The 27,983-nt window shown below is 45.0% G+C and overlaps 1 protein-coding gene across 4 annotated transcripts in view; it reads left to right on the top strand.

Moving 5' to 3' along the window:
• Positions 1-27,983, top strand: part of XYLB (xylulokinase) — a 452,351-nt gene that overhangs the window by 251,310 nt on the left and 173,058 nt on the right. For all 4 annotated transcript variants that reach the window (XM_073677727.1, XM_073677730.1, XM_073677731.1 and 1 more), the window contains 4 exons: positions 3,951-4,066; positions 6,899-7,014; positions 7,410-7,483; positions 22,977-23,073. In XM_073677727.1, coding sequence (XP_073533828.1) covers positions 3,951-4,066; positions 6,899-7,014; positions 7,410-7,483; positions 22,977-23,073 — 403 coding nt within the window. The remainder of the gene's footprint in view (positions 1-3,950; positions 4,067-6,898; positions 7,015-7,409; positions 7,484-22,976; positions 23,074-27,983) is intronic.

Below are 27,983 nucleotides of genomic sequence, written 5' to 3' on the forward strand. Positions count from 1 at the left end.
AGACTTTCTTTGTAAAAAGTTATGCATCTATTTAGGTGCTTCCTATTGGTTTTATGCAAAACCGTGCCTCTTCTTCTACCTCAGACCTCAGAAGCAAAACCTGTCTGGAGTGGCTCTTGTGGAGGTCCAACACCGGATCTTTATGCCCTGCAGCCACCCCAGGGCCCACGTAGAGGGTTTAGGACAGGTCCCTCTTGCTACTGAACTGCCTCTTCTACCTCACTTTAAACAGTCTGCTGCCCCTGTCAAATGTCTCTTATCTAAATTTTATGCTTTTATACTTTTGTACTTTTTGCACTTTATATTGTTATGCAACGTTCAAGTGTCCTTGCCTCCCATAAAGGGAAGATTGTTATGTTTCTATGAAAATGTCTTTACCAGGCTTTACTTTCTTTGCAGCCCGTGGACGTGCTGTGTTTTACCAGGGGGGAATGTGGTGCCCCTGAGGGTTCGGTCGCCACAAGGGGGGATACTGCAGCCTGTCAGCAGGTGTAGTGTTTCCTCACCCAGGTAAGGAAGGTGTACTAATCAGGACCCTGTCTTGCATCCAACACTACACACTCCTGACCTATGGGGGGCAAGTATGCACCATAGTGCTGCCTCAGCAGGATCACGAGTGGGGGGAACCAAAAGTTAGGGGAACCATGTAGTGGGTGGAGGGTGTAGAACACACTTCTAGTTTGCACACATAGTTTTAGATATAATGGCCAGCCATCTTAAGTACAAGGTTCTTGGCTCCGTTCTTTGATTGTGGTCTTTGCAGCTGACAGTGGCTTTGTGTAGGAGCCTGCAGTGTGCTGAAGATGCACGGTCCTCGTGCTCTGACCTTGACACGAGGAGCGGGTATGAGTTAACAGTGTCTCTATCCTGGTCAAGTTCCCTTGCTTAAGAAGGTCGGGAGCTATAGTGACAGCTCCACAAGCAAAAGGATCCCAGGGAGCACGGACGGAGCGGCGTACGCCACCTGTACTCTCCATTCTGGCCCTGCCAGAGGGACTCCTGCTGCAAGAGGGGTACCGGCCCCCGACATCTGACTTTGCCACTTCATGTCTCTGTCAGAGAAGCCCGGTAGGCTACAGTGGATCCCGTCGGGTGACGGGCGGAACGGAATTGCCGCCTTACCCTATATATGTACATAGTCCAGAGGGAGACCCAGCCTTTGCACACACACGGACAGGAGAGGTTCAAAGGGGACTGTTAGGAACACTCTGAGGGTCCTGATCCAGGCACCTGAAGCACCTGGGTGCGCTGAGCCCTCATCCCTGGTGGCCGCAGTGATCCATGAGGAGCAGGGAGAAGCCTTGCGGCTGAGCTAAAAGAACTGTGAGTAAAAAAACCCTGGAAGACTATCCCTATGGCCTCCGGACTCTTTATTACACACTGTACCACACTGCGCCTAGGTGACCAGGACTACTCCCCCCATCCTCCTGTCCCATCTGCCCTGAGGCACAGCTCCGCCTGTGGGGAGTTATACCATCGCAAGCTGCCACAACACCCGGCCTCAGAGGACTGCTAGCAGCGCTGGTGGCTCATCACCAGACACCGCAGGTGGCGTAGTCGTTAAAACCACTCAAGCCTGAATGCCCTAACATCCTTTTTAATGTGACGGCCCTGGGCACGGAACGGGTCCAGGCCACGGCTGCATCCCCTCAACATCTGACCCGGCTCCGAGTACCCCCATCTTCCCAGGGCAGGGCTGTGAGCGTCACACATACAGTATAATGGGCCCCACATAGTCCTCCATACAGTATAGTGGGCCCCACACAGTCCTCTATACAGAATAATGGGCTCCACATAGTCCTCCAAACAGAATAATGGGCCCCACATAGTCCTCCATACTGAATAATAGGCCCCACATAGTCCTCCATACAGTATAATGGGCCCCACATAGTCCTCCATACAGTATAATGGGCCCCACATATTCCTCCATATAGTATAATGGGCCCCACATATTCCTCCATATAGTATAATGGGCCCCACATAGTCCCCCATGCAGAATAATGGGCCCCACATAGTCCTCCATACAGTATAATGGGCCCCACATAGTCCTCCATACAGTATAATGGGCCCCACATAGTCCTCCATATAGTAGAATGGGCCCCACATAGTCCTCCATACAGTATAATGGGCCCCACATAGTCCTCCATACAGTATAATGGGCCCCACATAGTCCTCCATACAGTATAATGGGCCCCACATAGTGGTGGTGACTCTGGTGTCGCGAGCCAAATAAAACCACCCCACAGGCCAGAGTTTGACATGTATACTCTATGGGATATCCCCAAATCATGACCTATTGGGGAAACTTAAGGACTGGAGTTTAGAAATATTGCTCTGACACAGGGAGGCAGCTTGGATAGTATTTAGATGAGTGACGTAAAGAACTATTCATCACAAAAAAACTTTTAATCAGCAAATGCGTAAAAAATGTTTGCTAGTAAAGATCCTATTTATTTTAGGGGTTAAAAAAGAAGTACAATTATACAAACAACACTATACAACTTTTTAGATGAGAGATGATTCAACTTTTGAGTTATAACTTCCAAGAATTTATTAATTTCATAGTTTTTTTTTAGAATAGACAGTTGGAAGTAAAGGGTGTAATTCTGATGTAATAATAATCCAGTAGCGTCCATGGAAACATGTTTTCCACCTATAATGACACCAGTATTTAATAGACTTGGACATAATAGTGACCTCAGCCCTTGAGCCCTCACAATATGCCACCAGCCTCCACATATATTTTTCTTCTCCTTTTTGCGCAGATGATTCTCTTTCTCGTGTTTCTTTGCAGCCGTGTACATTTTATAGCCTGATGGAAATGTCATTATGGCCAGAGGTTATAGATATTGACTTTTTAATGAGATTCAATATTATGAATGCTGGAATATTTGCAAGAACAGAAAAATATAATGATGCATTATCCAACTCCTCATTCTGTACATGCAGGTTACAGGGGTTAACTGTTTCTCTGCTAGAGTTTGAGGTTCATGTCATCATTTCATGGACAGCCCTTATAAACCTTGAAAGATATTTATTTCTATCCAAATTGCATGTGGCAAATCAGATGATACTATTATGGATATTACTATGTGATTAAAGGTGGTGGCGTAAACAGGACCGTCAGGTCTCCTGTCTCCTGACATTATACATTTTAGTAAATACCTTCATTTTCCATTAAATAATACGTGTGTAGCATCTTTTCTTAGAACTTTGCATTGTGCTATTCCTCTGTTATTCCTCCTGGAAATGTCAGAATAAATTATTACCATTTAAAAAAATAGCCATTCCCATTTACAAAAAAATTGCTTTCTACATTATCTGATAGACTGAACCTAACCAATATTTATTAAAGGGAATCTGTCATCTGAAAGCAGCATAATGTAGGCAAAGAGAAGCTGAATCCAACGATGTATCACTTAGATTGCTGGGTGCAGCCGTTCTGACATGATCAGTTTTTAGATTTAGAATGAAGCAAAGCTGAGAAAGCTGACCCCGCCCACACCAGGCTGTCAGTGAGCCATCAGTCCATAGACTGTGAGCTGCCTAACAAAGGAGGGGGCGTGTCTGACTAGCATGCACTCACTGCTGTGTCCCAGAAACGATAATCTCCTGGTGCTAAAACAATCATTGCAGGCAAACAAAACCACGGAGCTTGATAAGAGAGGCATCACTGAAATCTGTGTTTCAATTCCTACATCATGCTGTCTTCAGATTACATAGTAAAAACCTGCTGACAGATTCCCTTTAACCGTGTCAGATTGTGTATGACTATTTCCTTTAGCACACACAGCACAGGCCCCACCAGTTCTCCATAGCTGTGTCCCTGCTGTATACCATCTTATCTGTTCTCTTCTATAATACCTATATATATATGGGTGTATGTTCTACAGGATCGTCTTCCACTTCTTTGATCATTGATATACAGTCTATTCTTTTTGATTTGACAGGTCAGCCTAGGCACCAGTGACACTCTATTCCTCTGGATAAAAGAGCCTACTCCTGCTTTGGAGGGGCACATATTCATCAATCCTGTACAATCTCAAGACTATATGGCTTTACTTTGGTGAGATAATTGATTGTAATTGCATATGGAACTCCCTTGAATTTACAGTTTTGCATCTAAGCAAAATATTTAAAGGGAATCAGTCAGCAGGTTTTTGCTATGCAGAGTAATGTTATGTAGCATCTGCCTGAATGCAGTTTATTTCAGGATATTCCTTCATAAGACATCATCTGGGCTCTACTGGTGTGTCTGATGAGAAGAGGGTATAGAAGTCTTGCTCTTCCTCCTTATCCAAGAATAAGTGTCAATCACCAATAGTTGAAAATAGGCTCCTCACCCTTCATCTACATATACAGGGTCTCCCATGGAAAAGTAGCTCGCCCCCAATATCAGTGCCACTCTCTTTAGAGGTAGCTCTATAGCGACGTGGTGTTGCCCCATGTGCTATGTTCCAGCTTTATTTTGCCTTTCTGTTCCGTTCTTCTGTGCACATTGTGTCAGAAAGATGGTGTTCTCCCTGGAACAGCGAATAGTGATTGTGGAAGGATATGTGCGAAGCAGATCGATTAAGGAAAGACAAGAGACCTTCCCTGACAATTACCCAGGAACCAAACCACCCGCTAAACATTGTATAGTTCTGAAATGGCATCAAATCTGCTCTGTTGCAAACATGAAGAAACCGAGAACTCCATCGGTCAGGACAGCCAAAGTCGTGCATAAAATTCAGCAGCGGATTGCGAAAAGCCCCCAAAAATCAGCTTGAAGACTCATTCAGCAAGTAGATGTATCGCGAACAACATGCCAGTGAGTGCTGAAATCTCTGAACCTCAAACTGTACCGAATAACATGTGTCGGACCTGAAAGATACCGACGAGGCTAGACACATAAATTATTGTATGTGGTTGCTATGATTGCTAATGGACATTTGGACCCATTGCTGTACTTCATGATGGATGAAGCCTGATTCCATTTATCAGGTCATATAAATTCCCAGAATACGAGGTACTAGCCCACTGAAGGTCTCCATTTGACTCCTGAAACACCACTTCACAACCAGAAAATTGGCGTTTGGTGCGCAGTGTCAGGAATATGAATAGTGGGCCCAATTTTCTTCAAATTAACTGAGAATACTACAGTTTACCTGGACATATTTGGACAGTTTTGCGACCAACTAACAACAGAAGATAAAATGGCCGGCTTTTTCCAACAAGATGGGACAACTTGCGAACTGTGAGCAAGGAGTTATGGCCACCACGTTCACCCGACTTGTCCACATGTGATTTTGTGGGGACATTTAAAATAGAAAGTGTACACCAACAATCCACACACCCTGGATGAACTCAAAGAAAATATCACAAACACTGCCCGCAGTATCACTGTTGAAGAGCTGCAAGCAGTATCTGCCAACATGCTCCGATGTGCCCAAAGGTGCATAGTCCTGAATGGGGACCACTTTCAGCATCTGTTGTGACTTGTGGGTAAGTGATGGGAAACAATCCACTTGCTTGTTCATCCTTTCACACTATCGTCGGAGGCAGGCTACACAGTGCAATAATGTGTACAAGGAATTATACGGAATTTTTAATCTGGTTTATTGAGGAGTTTAACAGCCGCTTATCCAGATACAAGAAAGTGCACATGGTCTTAAAACCACTAAGACAGCCCAACTGCAGTTTCGCCTGGATAGGCTTCTTCCAGGGCATGAACAGTGAAAATCATTAAAAAAAAAAAGGATGTGGAGCATTTTTTCCAACCAGTAGTGATTAACATGCATTCCTTAAAGGAAATCTGTTTACCATTTTTTTGCTACCCCAACTGAGAGCAGCATGATGTAGGGGCCAACCCTAATTCCAGTGATGAGTTTATTATTGGGTGGTTTGCTGCAGTTTTGATAAGATCACAGTTTTGTCTACAAGTTCTCTGAATGCTGAGCTCTGTATAAGCCCGCTCACACCATTGAATGGCAGCTCTCTGTGTACACTGTGTATAGACAGAAAGCAGCCAATCAGTGGTGAGGGCAGGGTTATACAGAATTCATGAAAATGGAGGACTACATGGCAGCAGGTTTCTGAGTTCTCCAGTGATAAAACAGTGATTTTTATCAAATTGACAGCAAGCAGCCGGGTAAGTGACGCATTGCTGGAATCAGGGTCTCTGCCCCCACATTATGCTGCTCTCACATTAGGCAGCAAAAATTTGGTGGCAGATTGCCGTTAAGCAGGTTAAAGAACAGGACTGTTTTTTACCTCTTTCTCACTGGAGGCATCAATAGAGTGCAACCTTTCCTATGTATTAAATTTGCCATTAATGAAAAAGTTAGACTTTTTTTTATATACTTTTGCTGCACCTTGTAGTTATTGAAATTTCTCATGGCTGGATTACATTGTATTTATTTATAGCAGATCAACTATTGCCTGCTTCCAATATAAGCGATATCTCAACACTGATATCCATAGGACATGCCATCATTGTTTGATCCTTGCCATGCGACAAAATAGATGGGACTTTAGCGCTGGAGTGAGCACTGTGGTCCCTTTATTGGCTATTTTTAATCGTTCTTTCTTTTGTTTTGAGAAATACATAAATGGGACTCAGCCTATAACTATGATTCACAATGCCAATTAACCAAGCCTATAAATCCCCTGAGATTTCATCTCTAATTCTGTTCTAATCATCTCTTTACAGTGGATCACCTTTCATGATGTGATCATTTTTGTCACTCTTTCAATCTCACAATTGCACCGCCATGGTTTCTTGGTCTCTAGAGACAAATGCAATTTTGTAACTTATTTTGTTTCTGAAGCCAAACCGAGGTCAACACTTCATTACGTAGTACGGCGACTGTATAAAACTACTTTATGCCAGCCGTAATGTTCTCTCTTTGCTTCCTAGTTTTAAAAATGGCTCGCTGATGAGAGAGAAAATCCGACACAACTGCTCATCTGCCTCCTGGGAAGAGTTTTCTAACATTTTGAGATCGACTCCACCTGGAAACAATGGACATATAGGTAGTAACAGAAATATACTGCACAATGCCCGTATACTGCAGCTTGAATCGGGGACCATCTCAGATATCTGTTTTACTCTATTTTATACTGTAGAAGTGGCCCATATAGTTGTAAGGAAGACTAACATGCATATATGTACTGTATATGAAGCTTTGATTTTGTAAAACTGTAACAAGTGAAGTGAATTTGTGTTGTCCCCATACACTATTCTATAACGTTTCTGATATTTATTATAGTGCCATTTCAATCGCTTATAGTGTGCCTTACCACTTTTGGCCACCAGATGGTACTGTAGAGCTGCCGTACGGAACACTTACAGAGAATACAGATTTATGTAATATCTTCCGCTAACTGTCAGTTATTTATGATACTAATATTTTCTTTTTGCTTCTTAGGCTTTTACTTTGATGTTATGGAAATTACTCCACAAGCTGTTGGTGTTCACAGGTTTGATGCTGAAAACCAAAAGGTAAGTTAAAATGAGCAAGATGCTAATTCTGACGTTCACGCTGGGGGAAATGACACATAGCGGTTTATTTACAAGCGGCGGATTAGTTGAAGACGTTTTCTGTGACTTAGAATATCTATTCCAGATGTGTGAAAGGAGTTTTTTTTCTGCCGTATTTACATAGATTTCTGCAGGTCCATTAGATCAATTGATTTTTGTAACAAATATGACTTGCTTGAATATTATTGTGACCACGCTGGAAACAATGGCCATGTATTTCCCTTTCACAGCCACACTTACATATATTGCATAAACTGCTTAGACTTACTGTTCTTTACCTCCTCGGACATTATAACCCTGGAATATAAGGTTGACATTACTGTATGGATGAAGTCAGGTGATTCTCTGTAGGGTATGTATAAAAAACAAACATGCGGCGCCAATCTCCGCGCGTTACCAATGTAACTCTCTGGTGCCCTCTTGATGAAGTTTTATGCACTCACCTCTTGCCACAAAAACTTCAAGCATATGGTTCCTCCTCACGCTTCGGGGTTTAGACCGGGTCTGCTGCTCGCCTCGAATTGATCCTGTGTTGTATCCTGCCACGGATTCCCACAGGCATAAAGGTTCAATAGAAAATAATCCAATTCTATAGTGGCCGCGCTCCCCGTGGTAATGATTTTAAAAACTTCCTGTCCACAAATAAAATTTATTGCTCAAGCATACGAATATAAAAAAATGGATACAACGCGTTTCGGCGGAAACAACCGCCTTACTCAGGTATCTGAATAAAAATACATAGGACTCTTTGCTTTTATTCATTTTTCTTGCAGGATAAAACAAAAAATAATTGCAAGAAAATGAATAAAAGCATACATTATTTTAGAAAAAGAAGAAGTTTGAATAATATTTCTAAGCAGGAGAAATAGGCTTTGGAGTTTTTAAAAGATAATACTAATATTGTGATACGCCAAACAGATAAAGGGGGTGGGGATCCGAAATAGAAAGGATTATATAGAAGAAGTGCATAGGATTCCTTCAGATGCTAAATATTATTTGAGATTACAGAATGATCCCACACAAATACCCTGCTCAAAAAAATAAAGGGAACACTCAAATAACACATCCTAGATCTGAATGAATGAAATATTCTCATTGAATACTGTAGCATCGGCGTCTCTGCCCCGTACTAGGCAGAGACGCCGTCCCTCTCACCTCCCCGCTCCTGGCGCGGCATCCTCCAGGGCTTCTCTCCCCGCTGCTTCCGGCACGCGCTCCTTCCCCGGCAGTGTGCTTAGGGCGCGCGCGCGCTCCCCCTCTCTTAAAGGGACCGCGCGCGCCGTCCTAAGGAGTCCCCGGCCAATTGCCGGAGGACCTCCCATATTTAAGGCACCTCCTCCAAAATGGAGGTGCCCGAGCAATGTTGTTGCAAAGCCTTCACTCTGCTTCAGCCCTCAGGTCCCGTTACCAGTTACCAGCCAGTCACCTGCCAGATTCCTGCTTGTTACCTGCCAGTCACCTGCCGGATTCCTGCCTGTTACCTGCCAGTTACCTGCCTGATTCCTGCTTGATACCTGCCTGATATCCGTTTACCTGCTTGCAAGCCTGCGGTCCGACGGTCTGCTTTCCTACACCTGTCAGTCTGTCTATGGACCAGCCTGCTCGCTCACCTGGGAGCGCTCATCTGCTACCTGCCTGCTAGCCTACCTGGAGGCTCCGCCGTCACTTGCCGTGACCACCTGCCTGTCCAGAGACTCTCGCCTGCTCACCTGGGAGCGCTCATCTTCTACCTGTCTGCTAGCCTACCTGGAGGCTCTGCCGTCACTTGCCGTGACCAGCTGCCTGTCCAGAGACTCTTGCCTGCTCACCTGGGAGAGCTCACCTGCTACCTGTCTGCTAGCCTACCTGGAGGCTCTGCCGTCACTTGCCGTGACCACCTGCCCGTCCAGAGACTCTCGCCCGCTCACCTGGGAGTGCTCACCAGCCACCTGCCTGTTGTCCTTCTACCCAGAGACTGTCCCTGTCACTTGCCGTGAGTACCCGTCCTTTTACCCAGAGACTGTCCCTGTCACTTGCCGTGAGTACCCGTCCCTTTACCCAGAGACTGTCCCTGTCACTTGCCGTGACTACCTGCCCCTCTACCCAGAGACTGTCCCTGTCACTTGCCGTGACTACCTGCCCGTCTTCCCTGGGAGCCACCCGCTTCCTTACATGGACTGCCCCCTTGTATAGTTGCACAGAGGTTCCACCTCCCAGACCCGTTACAGTTTGCTCGGGCCATGGAACCCGGTGGCCCCCAGATCTCCGATCTGCACCAGGAAGTCTTACGTCAGAAAACTCAGCAGGAGGTGGTACTGTCCTATCTACGGTCCGTTAACTCTCGTCTAGGCGCATTGTGTGACTTGTCTATGTCTACCTCTGGTCCAGCCGTGCCCATTCCTGCGGTACCGCAATCCAGTCCCTTCATGGTACCCGACTATGGACCTCGGCTTCTGGCACCTCCACGCTTTGCCGGCGAACCTACTTTAGCTCGGGGTTTCATAAACCAGTGCACCCTGCACTTTGAGCTATTCGCATACCAGTTCATCTCCGACCGAGCCAAGGTGGCCTTCATCATGTCCCATCTTACTGGGGAGGCACTGGCATGGCTAAATCCCCTGTGGGAGAGAGGGGATCCCCTGGTGTCCGACCTGCCGTCTTTCCTCGCTGCTTTCCGGAAAGTCTTCGATGAACCTGGACGGAAAACCTCTTCTGCCTCCTCACTGCTACGTCTCCGCCAAGGGAGTCTCACCGTGGGCCAATATGCCATACGGTTCCGCACCCTCGCTTCTGAGCTTGCCTGGGAAAATGAGGCTCTGGTGTCCGTCTTCTGGGAGGGTCTTTCCGGTCGGATTAAGGACGAGTTAGCTGGTCGGGACATTCCTACCACTCTGGATGACCTGGTGTCACTAGCTACCCGGATTGGCATCCGGTTCCAAGAACGTGCCAAAGAGACTACCTGGGAGAAAGACTTTTCTTGCTCTGCTCCTACTTCCCTGAGACCTGCCTCTCAATCAGTCACTCCGCGGGCGCCCTCGCCTGAACCTATGCAGATCGACCAGACCAAGATGGTCAAATCTCGCCAAGAATCTCGCCGAGCCGAGGGAAGCTGTTTCTATTGTGGCAGTATGGAGCACTTCATCCGTTCCTGCCCGGAGAAGTCGGGAAACGCCAGTGTCTAGGACTTCTCGGAGAGGTCGTCCTAGACAAAAGTAAGCCCTCTTCGTCTCTGACTTTACCGGTCTCTATTGCTTGGGGAGAAAACCGTCACTTTGAACTTGCCCACCTGGATTCTGGAGCTGCTGGAAACCTCATCTCCCAGTCTCTGGTAGAGAGATACCGTATTCCCACCAAGTCCCTGGCTGAACCATTATCAGTCGCCTCCGTGGATGGAAGACTTCTCTCGGAGACCATCCTGCTCGTCACTGAACCCATAACCCTGCAGGTGGGAATGCTGCACTCTGAGGAAATCTCATTCCATGTGTTGTCCGTACTTTCTCACTCCCTGTTGCTAGGTCTACCTTGGCTCCAGACACACGAACCCGTATTGAACTGGCTATCCGGTGAAGTACTCCGATGGGGTCCAGACTGCCATAGGACCTGCCTGGTTCCGGTCCGCCCAGTTCGCCCTCCGCCTACTCCAGCTAATTTACCAGGTCTCCCGGTCCCTTACTGGCCCTATGCGGACGTCTTCGGTAAGAAGGAAGCAGAGACGTTGCCACCCCATAGGCCATATGACTGCCCGATCGACCTGGTACCTGGCACCACTCCTCCCCGTGGGCGTATCTACCCGTTGTCTGCAGCCGAGACCCGGGCCATGTCTGAGTACATTGAAGAGAATCTGGCTAGGGGATTTATCCGGAAATCTACCTCCCCGGCTGGAGCCGGATTCTTCTTTGTCAAAAAGAAAGACGGCTCGCTACGCCCCTGTATTGACTATAGAGGACTCAATCTGATCACGGTTAAAAATAAATACCCCTTTCCGCTCATCTCTGAGTTATTTGATCGTCTTAAAGGCGCCAGGATCTTCTCCAAACTGGATCTACGTGGAGCTTATAACCTGGTCCGTATCCGTCAGGCAGACGAGTGGAAAACAGCATTTAATACCCGGGACGGACACTATGAGTACCGTGTGATGCCCTTCGGTCTCTGCAATGCTCCCGCCGTCTTCCAAGAACTGGTCAACGACATCTTCCGTGACCTTCTTTACTCCTGCGTGGTGGTATACCTGGACGACATCTTGGTCTTCTCTCCGGATCTTCCCACACACCGGAGGGATGTTCGTCAGGTCCTGCTTAGGCTCAGGCAGAACCACCTCTATGCTAAATACGAGAAGTGCCTTTTTGAGCAGACCTCTCTTCCTTTCTTGGGCTATGTTATCTCCCAGACAGGCTTGCGAATGGATCCCGAGAAGCTCTCTGCTGTCCTAAAGTGGCCCCGTCCGGAGGGCTTGAAGGCGATACAGCGATTCCTGGGCTTCGCTAATTACTATCGTCTCTTCATTCCTCACTTCTCGTCACGGACTGCGCCCATATCTGCGCTCACCCGTAAGGGAGCAAATCCCAAGGTATGGTCATCCGAAGCTGAGGAGGCCTTCCTTTCCCTGAAACAAGCCTTCTCCTCTGCCCCTGTGCTGCACCGTCCGGACTGCAACAAACAGTTCTACCTGGAGGTTGATGCCTCCTCCTCTGGAGCCGGAGCGGTGCTCACCCAGAAGTCTTCCTCCGGGAGAATGGTAACCTGCGGCTTTTTCTCTAAAATCTTCTCCTCCTCTGAGCGCAATTACTCCATAGGAGACCGAGAACTGCTTGCCGTTAAATTGGTGCTGGAGGAGTGGCGTTACCTGCTTGAAGGGGCTCTATACCCGGTGATCATCTATACGGATCACAAGAACCTGGCATATCTCCAAAATGCCCAGAGACTAAATCCACGTCAAGCCCGGTGGTCTTTGTTCTTTGCCCGCTTCGATTTCATCCTTCATTTCCGCCCCGCGGACAAAAATGTCAAAGCTGATGCCTTGTCTCGATCCTTCCTGTCCTCCGACCAAGAGGAGGAGCCTATGCACATTATCGACCCCTCCAAGGTGATGAATGTGGCCCCCTTGGATTTGACTCGTCTTCCACCCGGCAAGACGTTCGTGGCGCCTCCAGACCGTGAGAGGGTTCTTCGCTGGGTTCATTCTTCTAAACTAGCTGGCCATGCCGGCCAAAAGAAGACCTTCCTACTCATTTCCCGGCATTACTGGTGGTCTACCCTGCGTAAGGATGTGGTAGACTTCGTCTCTGCCTGTTCATCTTGTGGCCGCAACAAAATTCCCAGACACTTACCAGCTGGTCATCTCCTGCCGCTTCCCATACCTGTTGCCCCGTGGCAACACATCGCTATGGACTTCATTACCGATCTTCCTGTCTCTGCCGGGTGTACTGTCATTTGGGTGGTCGCGGACCGCTTCTCTAAAATGGCCCACTTCATTCCCCTGCCTGGTCTTCCGTCTGCACCTGAGCTGGCTAAGGACTTTATTCGCCATATCTTCCATCTCCATGGCCTACCCCTCCACATCGTGTCGGATCGAGGGGTTCAGTTTACCTCACGCTTCTGGAGAGCCACATGTAAACTGCTGGACGTCACCCTGGTCTTCTCCTCCGCTTACCACCCTCAGTCCAATGGTCAAGTGGAGCGGATCAATCAGATCCTTACCAGCTATCTCCGGCACTTTGTTAATGCCCACCATTCTGATTGGGTGGACCTCCTTCCTTGGGCCGAGTTCTCTTATAATAACCACGAGAGCGAATCCTCTTCCAAGTCCCCGTTCTTTATTGTCTATGGCCAGCACCTCCGGATTCCGCTCCCTGTCTCCGTTTCTGTGGACAACCCTGCTGCGGAGTCTCTTGTCAGCGAATTTTCTACTATTTGGGAGAGTACCAGGTCCGCTCTTCTTCTGTCCTCTGAGCGGATGAAGAGATATGCAGATAAGAGACGTCTGGATCCGCCTCAATTCCGTCCGGGAGACAAGGTTTGGCTCTCGTCCAAACATGTGCGGCTCAAAGTACCCTCCTTCAAGTTGGGCCCTCGATTCATCGGTCCCTTCGAAGTCCTCAGGCAAATTAACCCTGTGGCCTACAAATTAAAACTCCCGGCCACCCTACGGATTCCCAACTCCTTCCACGTATCTCTCCTCAAACCTGTTGTCTTTAACTCTTTTTCCAATAATCCAGGTGCCCCTCCTGCTCCGGTTTCCGCTGATGACGTCTTTGAGGTAGAGAGTATTCTGGCCTCCAAGAGGGTAAGAGGAAAGACCTTTTTTCTGGTAGATTGGAAGGGGTTTGGTCCTGAGGAGAGAACTTGGGAACCCAGGGAGAACATCAACGCCCCGCTTCTCCTTGAAAAATTTCTTTCTGGCCAAAAAAAGAGGGGGCCTAAAGGGGGGGGTACTGTAGCATCGGCGTCTCTGCCCCGTACTAGGCAGGGACGCCGTCCCTCTCACCTCCCCGCTCCTGGCGCGGCATCCTCCAGCGCTTCTCTCCCCGCTGCTTCCGGCACGCGCTCCTTCCCCGGCAGTGTGCTTAGGGCGCGCGCGCTCCCCCTCTCTTAAAGGGACCGCGCGCGCCGTCCTAAGGAGTCCCCGGCCAATTGCCGGAGGACCTCACATATTTAAGGCACCTCCTCCAAAATGGAGGTGCCCGAGCAATGTTGTTGCAAAGCCTTCACTCTGCTTCAGCTCTCAGGTCCCGTTACCAGTTACCAGCCAGTCACCTGCCAGATTCCTGCTTGTTACCTGCCAGTCGCCTGCCGGATTCCTGCCTGTTACCTGCCAGTTACCTGCCTGATTCCTGCTTGATACCTGCCTGATATCCGTTTACCTGCTTGCAAGCCTGCGGTCCGACGGTCTGCTTTCCTACACCTGTCAGTCTGTCTATGGACCAGCCTGCTCGCTCACCTGGGAGCGCTCATCTGCTACCTGCCTGCTAGCCTACCTGGAGGCTCCGCCGTCATTTGCTGTGACCACCTGCCTGTCCAGAGACTCTCGCCTGCTCACCTGGGAGCGCTCATCTGCTACCTGTCTGCTAGCCTACCTGGAGGCTCTGCCGTCACTTGCCGTGACCAGCTGCCTGTCCAGAGACTCTTGCCTGCTCACCTGGGAGCGCTCACCTGCTACCTGTCTGCTAGCCTACCTGGAGGCTCTGCCGTCACTTGCCGTGACCACCTGCCCGTCCAGAGACTCTCGCCCGCTCACCTGGGAGCGCTCACCAGCCACCTGCCTGTTGTCCTTCTACCCAGAGACTGTCCCTGTCACTTGCCGTGAGTACCCGTCCTTTTACCCAGAGACTGTCCCTGTCACTTGCCGTGAGTACCCGTCCTTTTACCCAGAGACTGTCCCTGTCACTTGCCGTGACTACCTGCCCCTCTACCCAGAGACTGTCCCTGTCACTTGCCGTGACTACCTGCCCGTCTTCCCTGGGAGCCACCCGCTTCCTTACATGGACTGCCCCCTTGTATAGTTGCACAGAGGTTCCACCTCCCAGACCCGTTACAAATACTTTGTTCTGTACAAAGTTGAATGTGCTGACAACAAAATCACACACAAATCATCAATGGAAATCAAATTTATTAACCAATGGAGGCCTGGATTTGGAGTCACCCCCAAAATTAAAGTGGAAAAACACACTACAGGCTGATCCAACTTTGATGTAATGTCCTTAAAACCAGTCAAAATGAGGCTCAGTATTGTGTGTGGCCTCCACGTGCCTGTATGACCTCCCTACAATGCCTGGGCATGCTCCTGAAGAGGTTGTGGATGGTCCCCTGTGGGATCTCCTCCCAGACCTGGACTAAAGCATCCGCCAACTCTTGGACAGTCTGTGGGGCAACGTGACGTTGGTGGATGGAGCGAGACATGATGTCCCAGAAGTGCTCAATCGGATTCAGGTCTGGGGAACTGGCGGGCCAGTCCTTAGCTTCAATGCCTTCATCTTGCAGGAACTGCTGACACACTCCAGCCACATGAGGTCTGGCATTGTCCATTGAACCCAGGGCCAACCGCACCAGCATATGGTCTCACAAGGGGTCTGAGGATCTCATCTCGGTACTTAATGGCAGTCGGCTATCTCTGGCGAGCACATGGAGGGCTGTGCGGCCCTCCAAAGAAATACCACCCCACACCATTACTGACCCACTGCCAAACCGGTCATGCTGAAGGATATTGCAGGCAGCAGATCACTCTCCATGGCATCTCCAGACTCTGTCACGTCTGTCACATGTGCTCAGTGTGAACCTGCTTTCATCTGTGAAGAGCACAGGGCGCCCGTGGCGACTTTGCCAATCCTGGTGTTCTGTGGCAAATGTCAAGTGTCCTGCACGGTGTTGGGCTGTGAGCACAACCCCCATCTGTGGACGTCGGGCCCTCATACCACCCTCATGGAGTCGGTTTCTAACCGTTTGTGGAGATACTGGCACATTTGTGGCCTGCTGGAGGTTATTTTGCAGGGCTCTGGCAGTACTCTTCCTGTTCCTCCTTGCACAAAGGCGGAGGTAGCGGTCCTGCTGCTGGGTTGTTGCCCTCCTACGGCCCCCTCCATGTTTCCTGGTGTACTGGCCTGTCTCCTGGTAGCGCCTCCAGCCTCTGGACACTACGCTGACAGACACAGCAATGGATGAGCTGCACTACCTGAGCAACTTCTGTGGGTTGTAGAGTCCGTCTCATGCTACCACGAGTGTGAAAGCACAACCAACATTCAAAAGTGACCAAAACATCAGCCAGAAATGATTGGTACTGAGATGTGGTCTGTGGTCCCCACCTGCAGAATCACTCCTTTATTGATGGTGTCTTGATAATTGCCAATAATTTCCATCTATTGTCTATTCCATTTGCACAACAGCATGTGAAATTGATTGTCAATCAGTGTTGATTCCTAAGAGGACAGTTTGATTTCACAGAAGTTTGATCCACTTGGAGTTATATTCTGTTGTTTAAGTGTTCCCTTTATTTTTTTGAGCAATGTATGTATTAAAGAATATAGGACACTTATCAACAAAGCTTTTATGGAAAATATTATAAATAAAAGGGAAAAAAAAATTCTGATGATTCCTGCCCATCACAAAAAATGGAAAGAAAACATTCCGTACAGTCAGTTTTTTTTGCATCAGGAAAATCTGTACTGAAGAGAAAGACTATGAAACGCAGGCTGACATCTTAACCACTTTGCGCCAGAGCCTGTTTTTGCCTTCGTGACCAGGCCAATTTTTTCAATTCTGACCACTGTCACTTTATGAAGTAATTACTCTGGAACGCTTCAACGGATTCCTCTGATTCTGAGTTTGTTTTTTCGTGACATATTGTACTTCATGATAGTGGTCAAATTTCTTCGATATCACTTGCGTTTATTTGTGAAAAAATCGGAAATTTGGCAAAAATTTTGAAAATTTTGCAATTTTCAAAATTTGAATTTTCATGCCCTTAAATCAGAGAGATATGTCACACAAAATAGTTAATAAATAACATGTCTACTTTACATCAGCACAATTTTGGTACCAACATTTTTTTTTGTTAGGAAGTCCTAAGGGTTAAAAGTTAACCAGCGATTTTTCATTTTTCCAACAAAATTTACAAAAACATTTTTTTAGGGACCACATCTTATTTGAAGTGACTTTGAGGGGCCTTTATGACAGAAAATACGCAAAAGTGACACCATTCTAAACACTGCACCCCTCAAGGTGCTCAAAACCACATTCAAGAAGTTTATTAACCCTTCAGGTGTTTCATGGGAATTTTTGGAATGTGGAAGAAAACAATGAACATTTAACTTTTTTTCACAAAAATGTTAATTTAGACCCAATTTTTTTATTTTCACAAGGGTAACAGGAAAAAATGGAATACACAATTTGTAGTGCAATTTCTCATGAGCGCGCTGATACCCCATATGGGAGGGAAAACCACTGTTTGGGCGCACTGCAGGGTTTGATAGGGAAGGAGCGCCATTAGACTTTTTGAATGTAAAATTTGTTTGAATAATTAGCGGACACCATGTTGCTTTTGGAGAGCTCCTAATGTGCCTAAACAGTGGAAACCCCCCACAAGTGACACCATTTTGGAAACTAGACCCCTTAGGGAACTTATCTAGATGTGTGGTGAGCACCTTGCACCCCCAGGTGCTTCACAGAAGTTTATAATATTGAGCCGTAAAAATAAAATTTTCGCATTTTTCCCCACAAAAAATGTTTTTCATCCCCTAATTTTGCATTATCATAAGGGTAACAGGATAAATTGCACCATGAAATTTGTTGTGCAATTTCTCCTGAGTACGCCGATACCCCATATGTGGGGGAAAACCACTGCTTTGGTGTACGGCAGGGTTCGGAAGAGAAAGAAGCGCTATGTTGGCTGGGATAGGTTGCAGACACCATGTCACATTTGATGAGTCGCTGACATGCCGAAACAGCAGAAACTCCCACAAGTGACCCCATTTTGTAAACTACACCTCTCAAGGAATTCATCTAGGGAAGTATTGAGTATTTTTTAATTTTTAAATTTATACCATTGGGCAGTGAAGAAAACATAATTATAATTTTACCACAAAAAAATGTTTTACTCTCATATTTTAAATTTTCACACAGGGCAATGGGTAAAAATGGTGCCGAAATGTGTCACACAATTTCTTCTAATCGTGGCTATACCCCACATGTGGCTGTACCGTACCGCTTAGCCATATGGCGAGATCTGGGAGGGACGGAGCGCTATTTGACAATTGGAGAACAAATTATTATAGAATAGTTTGCGGACTCCATATACACAGCCCCTAAGTGCTAGAAGAGCATAATCCCCCCTCAAGTGACCCCATTTTGGAAATACCCCTTTGGGAATTTACCTACAGGTGTAGTGACGATTTTGACTCCAGAAACAAGCAGCAGTGGATGTGGACATGCACCTGTAAATTAGGCAAGCTCTCATTGCTACAGGAATGCCAAACATGTGGACCCTAAATGTAGTTTAGGCAAATTGTGGGGTTCAGAAGGGAGGGAGGCATTTGGATTTGGGAGCACAAAATTTTCTGAATTTCTTTTGGGGGGCAAGGGCCATTTCGCTTTTCCAGAGCCTTTCTGCTACCAGTAACTTGGAAGTCCCTTATATTTTTACCAGATAATGTACCTGAGTGGGGACTAGGTTTTTTGAGGACTGAGTTGAAGCTTTATTGGAAATATTTTACATAACATTTATCCGCCGCTCTGGGCTGAGCACTTACATCGGGGTTTCCATCTAAATTTCCAAGTGATGTAATTCAGATGAAACCCTTGCGGGATCCATTCACTATAATGAGGCAGCAGAGTTACTCTGGACTCCGTATGGCCTCTGTTTAGCAGTGTCCTTTTTTTCAGAAGTGCACAAAATTGTGGCCAACCGCACTTTTATGCACGCCTAAAAAAACTAACACCGTGGGATCACAGGCCAGACGGCATCCACAGTGCCTATATCTGCCTCATTACAGGGAATCTTCCGTCATGGGTTCTATCTGAATCACAGATTTACACGGAAACTCTGGTGTAAGTGCTCAGCGCAGAGCGCAGGATAAATGTGAGCAGAGCCTTACTGTGATCTTTGGGAGACATAATAAACAAATCAGTAGGCGGTGAAGAATTGGTTTTATTTATTTTTTACGCCATTCCTCGTGTGGTATAACTGATTAGATTACTTTATTCTTCGGGTCGGTGCGATTACCAGATTTAGATCGGGTTTTTATGATTGACAGCTGTCACACACTAAAAGACGCTTTTTTTTTGCAAAATCTAGTTTTTGCATCGCCATATTTTGAGAGCTATAATTTTTCCAGATTTCGGCCGACAGAGTCATGTGACTGCTCTTTTTTTGTGGGATGAGTTGACATTTTTATTGGTACCATTTTTGGGTGCGTGACATTTTTTGATCGCTTTCTATTCCGTTTTTTGGGAGGTAAAATGAACAAAAACCAACAATTCAGGAATTGTTTTTTGAGGTTTTTTTTATGCCGTTCTGCTTGTGGTAAAAGTGATAAGGCAGCGTTATTCTTCGGGTCAGTATGTTTACAGCGATACTACACTTACCGTATATATATATTTTTATTTTGGCGCTTTTACGCAAAACAATTTTATAGGAAAAAATATTTTTTTTACATCGCTTTATTCTGAGAGCTATAACTTTTTCATTTTTCGGCTGATGGAGCTGTATGGCGGCTTTTTTTTGCGGAGCAAATGACGTTTTCAGAGGTACCATTTTTATTTCCATTTTGCTTTTTGATCGCATTTTATTCCACTTTTTGTTTGGCAATATGATGAAAAAGCATAGTTTTTTTGCTCCGTTTTTTTTTTTTTTTTTTTACGGTGTGCACAGAAGAAGTTAATTAGTGTGACAGTTTTATAGATCGGGTTGTTTCGGACGCGGCAATACCAAATATGTGTACTTTTTTTGTTTTTGCATAAATATACGGATTTATTCGTTTAATATTTTATTTATTTATTTTTATTTATTTAGTGATATTTTTTTTAACAGTTTGAAAACATTTTTTAGACTTTTTTTTTACATTTTTACTTAGTCCTGTATGGGACATTAATTTTTATTTTTCTAATCACTTCTCATGCAATGCAATAGACATGTATTTCATTGCATGAGAGCTTTGCTGACAGTTTCACAGTCAGTGTCTCCTGCTAGACTTCAGCTGCAGGCTGAGTCTAGCAGGACACCGTACATGGCAGACCCGGAGGCGGTCATGTGACCTCCGGCTGCCATGACAACGGCAGGTCCTCTCAGACATCAGGGGGCCGTCAGAGAGGTAAGTGGATGACCCCCTCTCCTCTCACTATCTTCTAAATGCCGCGATCGCTATAGATCGCGTCATCTAGAAGATATCAAAGGGTTATCATCATTGGGACCTGATCCAATCAGGTCCCGATGATGTCCCCTGTCAGCGCTGTCGCTCTGCGCAGCGCTCGCAGGACCCTGGGGGTCCTGAGCGCTGCGGGACCACCGACCGTTTATAAACATCAGCGCCGCACAGAGCCCAGGCAGCGCCGACGTTTATGTACAGTTGGTGGTCGGGAAGCGGTTAAAGAAAAGATTTGAGGAAAAGAAATATCCAAAAAAATTGGTTCATGCCGCATATGAAAAAAATAGGGCAAGAAAGCTGGAGGATTGTTTGAGTAAAAAAGAAGGGGAAGAAAATGAGGTGATTTTTAAAGAAGCAAAGGATAGAGAAAGAGGCAGGTGGAAATTTAATTTTATCACGACTTTTAATAGGGGAAACAAAATGATACGCATGATTCTGAAAAAGTCCTGGTATATTTTAAAACGGGATCCGATTTTGGGAAAATATCTGCCTGAGGAACCAGGTATAACTTTTAGGAGGGGGAAAACGATAAAAAGTCTAATAGCCCCAAGTAGGTTAAGATATAATAAAAAAAAGATCGGCAAAAAATGGAAAAAGTAAAGATAATGAGATTGGAGTATTTAGATGCAGTTCCAGGAAATGTCATACTTGTGGGATCCTGAACCATGGTGTGAAACGGATTGCAAGCAAAAGTACAGGTGAAATGATTAGTAAAAAACAGAATCTGACTTGCGATAGCGATTATATTGTTTACGTTATTAATTGTAGCTGTGGGCTACAGTACGAGGGGCGCACGACGCAGACTTTATGCACTTGTATGAACGGGCACAGAAATAGAGCAAAAAATGGGTTTTTAGAACATAGTTTGTTGAGACATTTATTACTTAAGCATGCTAAGAATTTTAATATAATGGTGACACCTTTAGAACAAATACCTGTGGAAACTATTAATAAAAATTCTCTGCTTAATCGCAAAGAGACATATTGGATTTATCGCCTTCATACATTGCATCCCAATGGCCTCAATGATATAGTGGAAAGAATTTAATATATATATATATATATATACCTTTCTAAAAAAAAAATGAAAACAATTATTTATTTATATATAAAAAACTTTTTTCACTTTTCTTGTAAATCAAGTGAATTTTTTGTGGGTAGTAATTTTATCGATACATGTCTTGAGTGGTTTTTAGTTTAGTGATTTGCTGTATAGGGATGTTTGTTTTCATCATTTAATGAAGCACTATAGATGAAGCGGATAGTGAGACTGATTAGACAGGTGTGGTGATTTCCACACCCTTATTTGAATACCTAGTAAGGTGTAATTATTTTTTTCCTATAAAGCAAAGAGTCCTATGTATTTTTATTCAGATACCTGAGGAAGGCGGTTGTTTCCGCCGAAACGCGTTGTATCCATTTTTTTATATTCGTATGCTTGAGCAATAAATTTTATTTGTGGACAAGAAGTTTTTAAAATCATTACCACGCGGCCACTATAGAATTGGATTATTTTCTATTAAACCTGTTTATTATGGATGTAAGTGTTACTTTTGGGGTATGTACACACAACGTCTTTTTCAGGCGGATGCCTAAAAAAGCGCTAGCTAAACACTCTAAAGAATGAATATATAAGAATTTCTATATGTGTTCATTCTTTAGAGTCTTTTATGTATACCCCTTTTTCACATGTAAAGCGCCATGGAATAAATGGCGCTATAATAATAAATAATAATAATAATAACTGTTTGACTTTTCCAAAGAGCACTTAAAAGAAGTGAGCGGACAGTTCTACAGGCATTTTCCACTCTGAAGACGCTCTGTACTTTACAATGCAAGTCATTGTGAAGGCTCAAAAGACGCCTGGAAGATGCACAAACATATCTTTGAGCATGTATAAAAGCCATTAGCAGTTTCTTCATTGTTGGATGAAGTTAAAAAAAATGACCGAAAAATGATAGTAAAAAAGATGCAACATAAAGGCTAAAAAGAAAAAAATCAAGCAAAATACAACTAAAAAAGATACTTCTTGAACAAAAAAGCTAGCGTTTCCTGAAGCGTCTTCCTCTTGAAAAACTCGCCGGGTTTCGCCCGCCGGAACAAGACATCATCTGCACATACCCTTAGGGCCTATTTAGACTCTCTGATCTCAGTCGTTAAACGACCGCCATTCGGCAATGTAGAAGATGATTGGAAGTCATTTACTGGTCAGTGTAGACAGGCCAACCGGAATTCTATGCACACAGAACAATCATTAATATGATCTTTCTGTGTGCATAGAATATCATGTTCAGCAGCACACGTATTGTTTCCACTGGACAATGTGCTGCTGATCACAGTCATATTTAAACTATCCTAAATATCTTCGCAACCGATGAACAAGCATTCTGCCAACAGCCGATACCGTTCTGGTGTGATTTAACTAACCATCACTACGTTATCTACCTGACAAAGACTGTAACTGGAGAATGAGATCCCAATCAGACACAACATCATGGCAACTTTATACCTGTCCTGACAGAAGCTCACTGAGACATCTGTCACAAGCTTCTGTAGTCTTTTCCAACCATAGATGCTAAAATGATAAAAGGTTTCTGACTCTTACATCTTATATTATCCAATAGGTATCGGAATTCTCAAAAGATATTGAAGTCCGAGCGCTAATTGAGGGGCAGTTTATGGCTAAGCGGATCTATGCAGAAAGACTTGGGTACAAGATATGTAAGTACAACTTTTTGTTTTTCATCTGTCACATTGCACACCCAGTCCTATCTGTGGGCTGTATGATATAGAACAAAGAGCTGAGCAGATTTATATATAGTTAGGAACGGATTCAGTATAACTGAACGGTGGCTCAGTGGTTAGCACTGTCGGTTTGCAGCACAGGGGTCCTGGGTTCAAATCCCACCAAGGACGACAGCTGCAAGGAGTTTGTATGTTCTCCCCGTGTTTGTGTGGGTTTCCTCCAGGTTCTCCAGTTTCCTCTCACACTTCATAGACATACTGATAGGGAATGTAGATTGTGAGCCCCAATAAGGACAGTAATGATAATGTCTGTAAAGCGCTGTGGAATTAATGGCGCTAAATAAGTGAGTAAAATAATTCAATTAAATGCATTTTATACATTTAAATGGATTATTTGGCTCTGCTCACTTCCACATTGGGAGTTCAGGTCCACTTATACCTGCCTCTTGGCGACACAAGCCGACAGATCACCCCTTTATATCCCTGTTCATTCAATGATAAGGCGTCCAGGGAGCAGTTGTACATAGTGAATGACAGCTATCTCTGCATGTACAGGGAACGCCAATCACTGACAGAATTAGCAGGGATCTCCATGAATAAACTACAAGTAATTATAATTCTTTACCCACCAAACTTTATATCAATCTGCTCAGCTCCTCCTGCCTATATCATGTTAAACATGGGCAAAATATTAAAGGGGTTTTCGACAATGGTGGGGCCCCTGACAATAAGCTGATCATAGAGTTTCTTGCTGGAACCCTCAGAGATAGATGTGATCTGTTGGGGAACTTAAAACTTGCTGCACAGAGAAAATGAAGGATTATGGTCTTCCCGTTAAAATGAATGGGGTTGTCCCTGTAAATCACAGACATATGATAATAACACCTCTTTAACTATGAATTGAAATATTTAATTAGGATGTTACATGCGAAATCAGTGTATATTTTATTTCTTTATATATTGTTCTAGAAAGTTTAATATCTCTCTGTTTATATCCCTGAAATATAACCATCATTTCAAAAAACTTTGTATATATAATAAGAGTTGTATATTGCTGCCGATCAGTGACGGTCCCAGGCCCTAAGACCTCATAGATTGGTCGCACCACCTCTCTGGAGAGTGCAGTTCCTGCGTGTGCTGGGCGTATGGAGTGGTGTGCTGGCTCCATAATAAGTCTGGGCGGTTAGACACCCCTCTCATAGATTAGACATACTCGATCACTACTGATCCTAAAGACATTGTTTTTTCCTTCCAGTCATCCAAGTATTGTTGGTCCTCAGTACTCTATTAAAATGACTGAGAGGTTTGGACATCATTAAGTAAGTTTCTAAAGCTGTCTGTAATTGAAATAATTCTAATTGCCTTTATGCACCTTGATCAGAGAGCCCTGGAGATATCTCTCCGATTTAGGGCCCCTAGACCAGATAGAAACTTTGTATAATGAAGTCTGATCTTTATTATAATTGAGTAACCGGCCCTGTTTGTTGCACTTAGATGACATGCGTCTACAGCTACCCGTAGATCCCCAACAGGTAAAAGGTAGCTAAAGATATAAAGCCTTGTATTTAGGACATTTTTGTCTTTAAATATTAACCACACTATTTTTTCATACATCAACAGTACAAGTGAAGATAAGAAACTTATAAGAAAGTACAAGCAAAGATAAGAAAATAATATATCTTATTGGAAAAATATGAGTCTTTTCTTACTTATTAGTCACTTCTCTGCATTAATCATTCACTTTCAAAAACTGCTCAAATCTGTCTACAGATCTGTCTTCAGCGAGAGATGAAATTATACTGGAGCAGAGAGAGAGAGAGAGAGAGAAACTGCTGAAGCTTCTAGTGCATAAGTAAAAACTGCTAAAAATGTACAATACAAGTTCACTTTCCCTTTCTACTGTATCCCCGTGTTTTCCCAGTTACTATGTAGGTATATCATCAGGCTTAGGTAGGAGAAAAAGTCATCAACTGGTCTAATTCAACTGGTCGCATTCCACATACTTACACTTCAATGGATTGAGGTCTATTGTTTCTCCAACCAATCACGGTCAGTTGGATAAGGCAATTTTTCATTTTCGGCTTGTGTAGTGTTTGTGAAGCACCTTCTTTCTATATACCCTTGTAATGTGTATGGAAGTATGCATCAGAGATGTATATAGCTTACAATTTGTCCAAATATGCAAAAGGAATGTCTTTTTTGTCATGCGAGTCAGCATATATTTTTGTTAAATTATTGAAAAGCCCAGTTTTCAATTCAGGGAGATCCTGTAATGGGACGCAAAGGGAGATGAATAAATCTGACATTCAGCTTATATACATCAGGGCTATTTGTGTGAACTGAGATAATTAAAAGTAGAAATGAGCGGATCTTTTGAAATTCGGATTCGCCTGCTTCACCAAATTTTCCCCAAAGATTTGATTAACAGTAAATAAATTTGCGCAAATTGTAATTGCTTGGAAAATACATGTGGGGGATAGGAGAGAGAGAACTTTGCTGACCGTAGGAGCTTACACTCTACAGGAGAGAGGACCCCACTGACCGTAGAAGCTTACACTCTACAGGAGAGAGGACCCCACTGACCGTAGAAGCTTACATTCTACAGGAGAGAGGACCCCACTGACCGTAGGAGCTTACACTCTACAGGAGAGAGGACCCCACTGACCGTAGGAGCTTACACTCTACAGGAGAGAGGACCCCACTGACCGTAGGAGCTTACACACTACAGGAGAGAGGACCTCACTGACTATAAGAGCTTACACTCTACAGGTGAGAGAGAGAGCACCCCACTGACCATAAAAGCTTACACTCTACAGGAAAGAGAGAGAAGACCCCACTGATCATAAGAGCTTACACTCTACAGGAGAGAGATAAAGGACCCTGCTAACCATAAGAGGTTACACTCTACATGAGAAAGAGAGAAAACCTTGCTGACCATAGGAGCTTACACTATATAGGAGAGAGAAAGAGGACCCTGTTGACCATAAGAGCTTACACTCTACAGGAGAGAGGGAGAGGACCCCGCTGACCATAACAGCTTACACTCTACAGAGAGAGGGAGAGGACCCCACTGACCATAAGAGCTTACACTCTACAGGAGAGAGGGAGAGGACCCTGCTGACCATAACAGCTTACACTCTACAGAGAGAGAGAGAGGACCCCACTGACCATAAGAGCTTACACTCTACAGGAGAGAGAGAGAGGACCCCGATGACCATAAGAGCTTACACTGTACAGGAGAGAGAGGACCCCGCTGACTATAAGAGCTTATACTCTACAGGAGAGAAAGAGGACCGCGCTGACCATAAGAGCTTACACTCTACAGGAGAGAGAGAGGACCCCGATGACCATAAGAGCTTACACTCTACAGGGGAGAGAGAGAGGACCCCGATGACCATAAGAGCTTACACTCTACAGGAGAGAGAGAGAGGACCCCGATGACCATAAGAGCTTATACTCTACAGGAGAGAGAGAGAGAGAGAGAGAAGACCCCACTGACCATAAGAGCTTACACTCTACAGGGGACAGAGAGAGGACCCCGATGACCATAAGAGCTTACACTCTACAGGGGAGAGAGAGAGGACCCCAATGACCATAAGAGCTTACACTCTACAGGGGAGAGAGAGAGAAGACCCCACTGACCATAAGAGCTCACACTCTACAGCAGGGGTGGGGAACCTTATTTCTGCCAGTGGTCATTTAGATATTTAGACTATCCTTTGGGGGCTGTACAAATCGCTCGCTAACTCCGCTCACAAAGTACGTCCTGACGCTGGCACTGGTTTCAGGATGTAATCTTTCATTGCATGCGCCTCAGTGCGTGCTCACTGCAATACAGATGCCTGCCCAAGCACTGCGGTCCCCTGGAATCTGCCCAGGCAGATAAAAGGTCATCGAGGGTCATAAATGGCCCTTGGGCCTGATGTTCCTCACCCATGCTCTACAGGAAAGAGGACCCCACTGACCATAAGAGCTTACATTCTACAGAAGAGAGAGGCTTACCCAATGACTCTGGAGATGGAAAATGACTCTGCCGTACAAACTGTGCTCCACTGGGAACAGCTGATTTGTGATGGCCCCAGGTACTGACCACCACTGTACAAGGTTTGAGAATCTGCTAGATATCATAGCTGTAGGACATCATGGGGACCCTGCACATCCACACAAAATCACATTAGCCCGCTCTCTTATGCTTCAGCCGTGTTGGAAATGGTGCTGGGGGTGTGTGTTTTTTTTTTGTTTTTTTTTGAAAATCGTGAAATTAATCTCAGTGTTCGAATTTGCATCAAATCGCAGATTTCAGGAAATTCAACTCGAACTTATCCTCGGCTGATTGATCTGCTCTTCTCTAATTAAAAGTTAATGAAAAATTTGTACAATCTCAGTATTTAGCTTATTTTAAATGCATTTCTGAAGTCCACATAAGCTATAATTCAGGTAATTGTTCAGTAACATTCTTTGGAAAGATGGGAAATCAATCTTCATCTTTAGTGAGAACCGTGCTCGGCGCAGAGGCTGCTCCTGCCGGTGTCTGATACATTGCTGTAGGGATTATAACTACATTGTTTCTTCATAAGGCAGAAAGTTTGCAGCAGTTTTAAAGTTTGTGATTTCTATCTTGATCCTTGCAGACTCAATAAAACAAAATTGGACAGGGAGCTGTGGATAGACAATTAAGATCTGCAGCACAAAGAGTGTATGTTGGAAAGAGCAATAAAACACCGCTGTCTTTTGTACTGGATTAGGCTATGTTCACATTACTTTTTAGCCCCATGTCAGTGGCTCTGTCGTGCTTGAAGCCCTAACGAGCAACATTCGCCATGGACTTTAACGAAGCAAACAGAGTCACTGTGCTCTGTCGGACATCACTTTTGGCAGTATCCGCC

The sequence above is a fragment of the Phyllobates terribilis genome, unplaced genomic scaffold, assembly GCF_046119375.1.
Source record: "Phyllobates terribilis strain yellow unplaced genomic scaffold, ASM4611937v1 Scaffold_4__5_contigs__length_816908805, whole genome shotgun sequence".
In the NCBI taxonomy this organism is placed as follows: Eukaryota; Metazoa; Chordata; class Amphibia; order Anura; family Dendrobatidae; genus Phyllobates; species Phyllobates terribilis.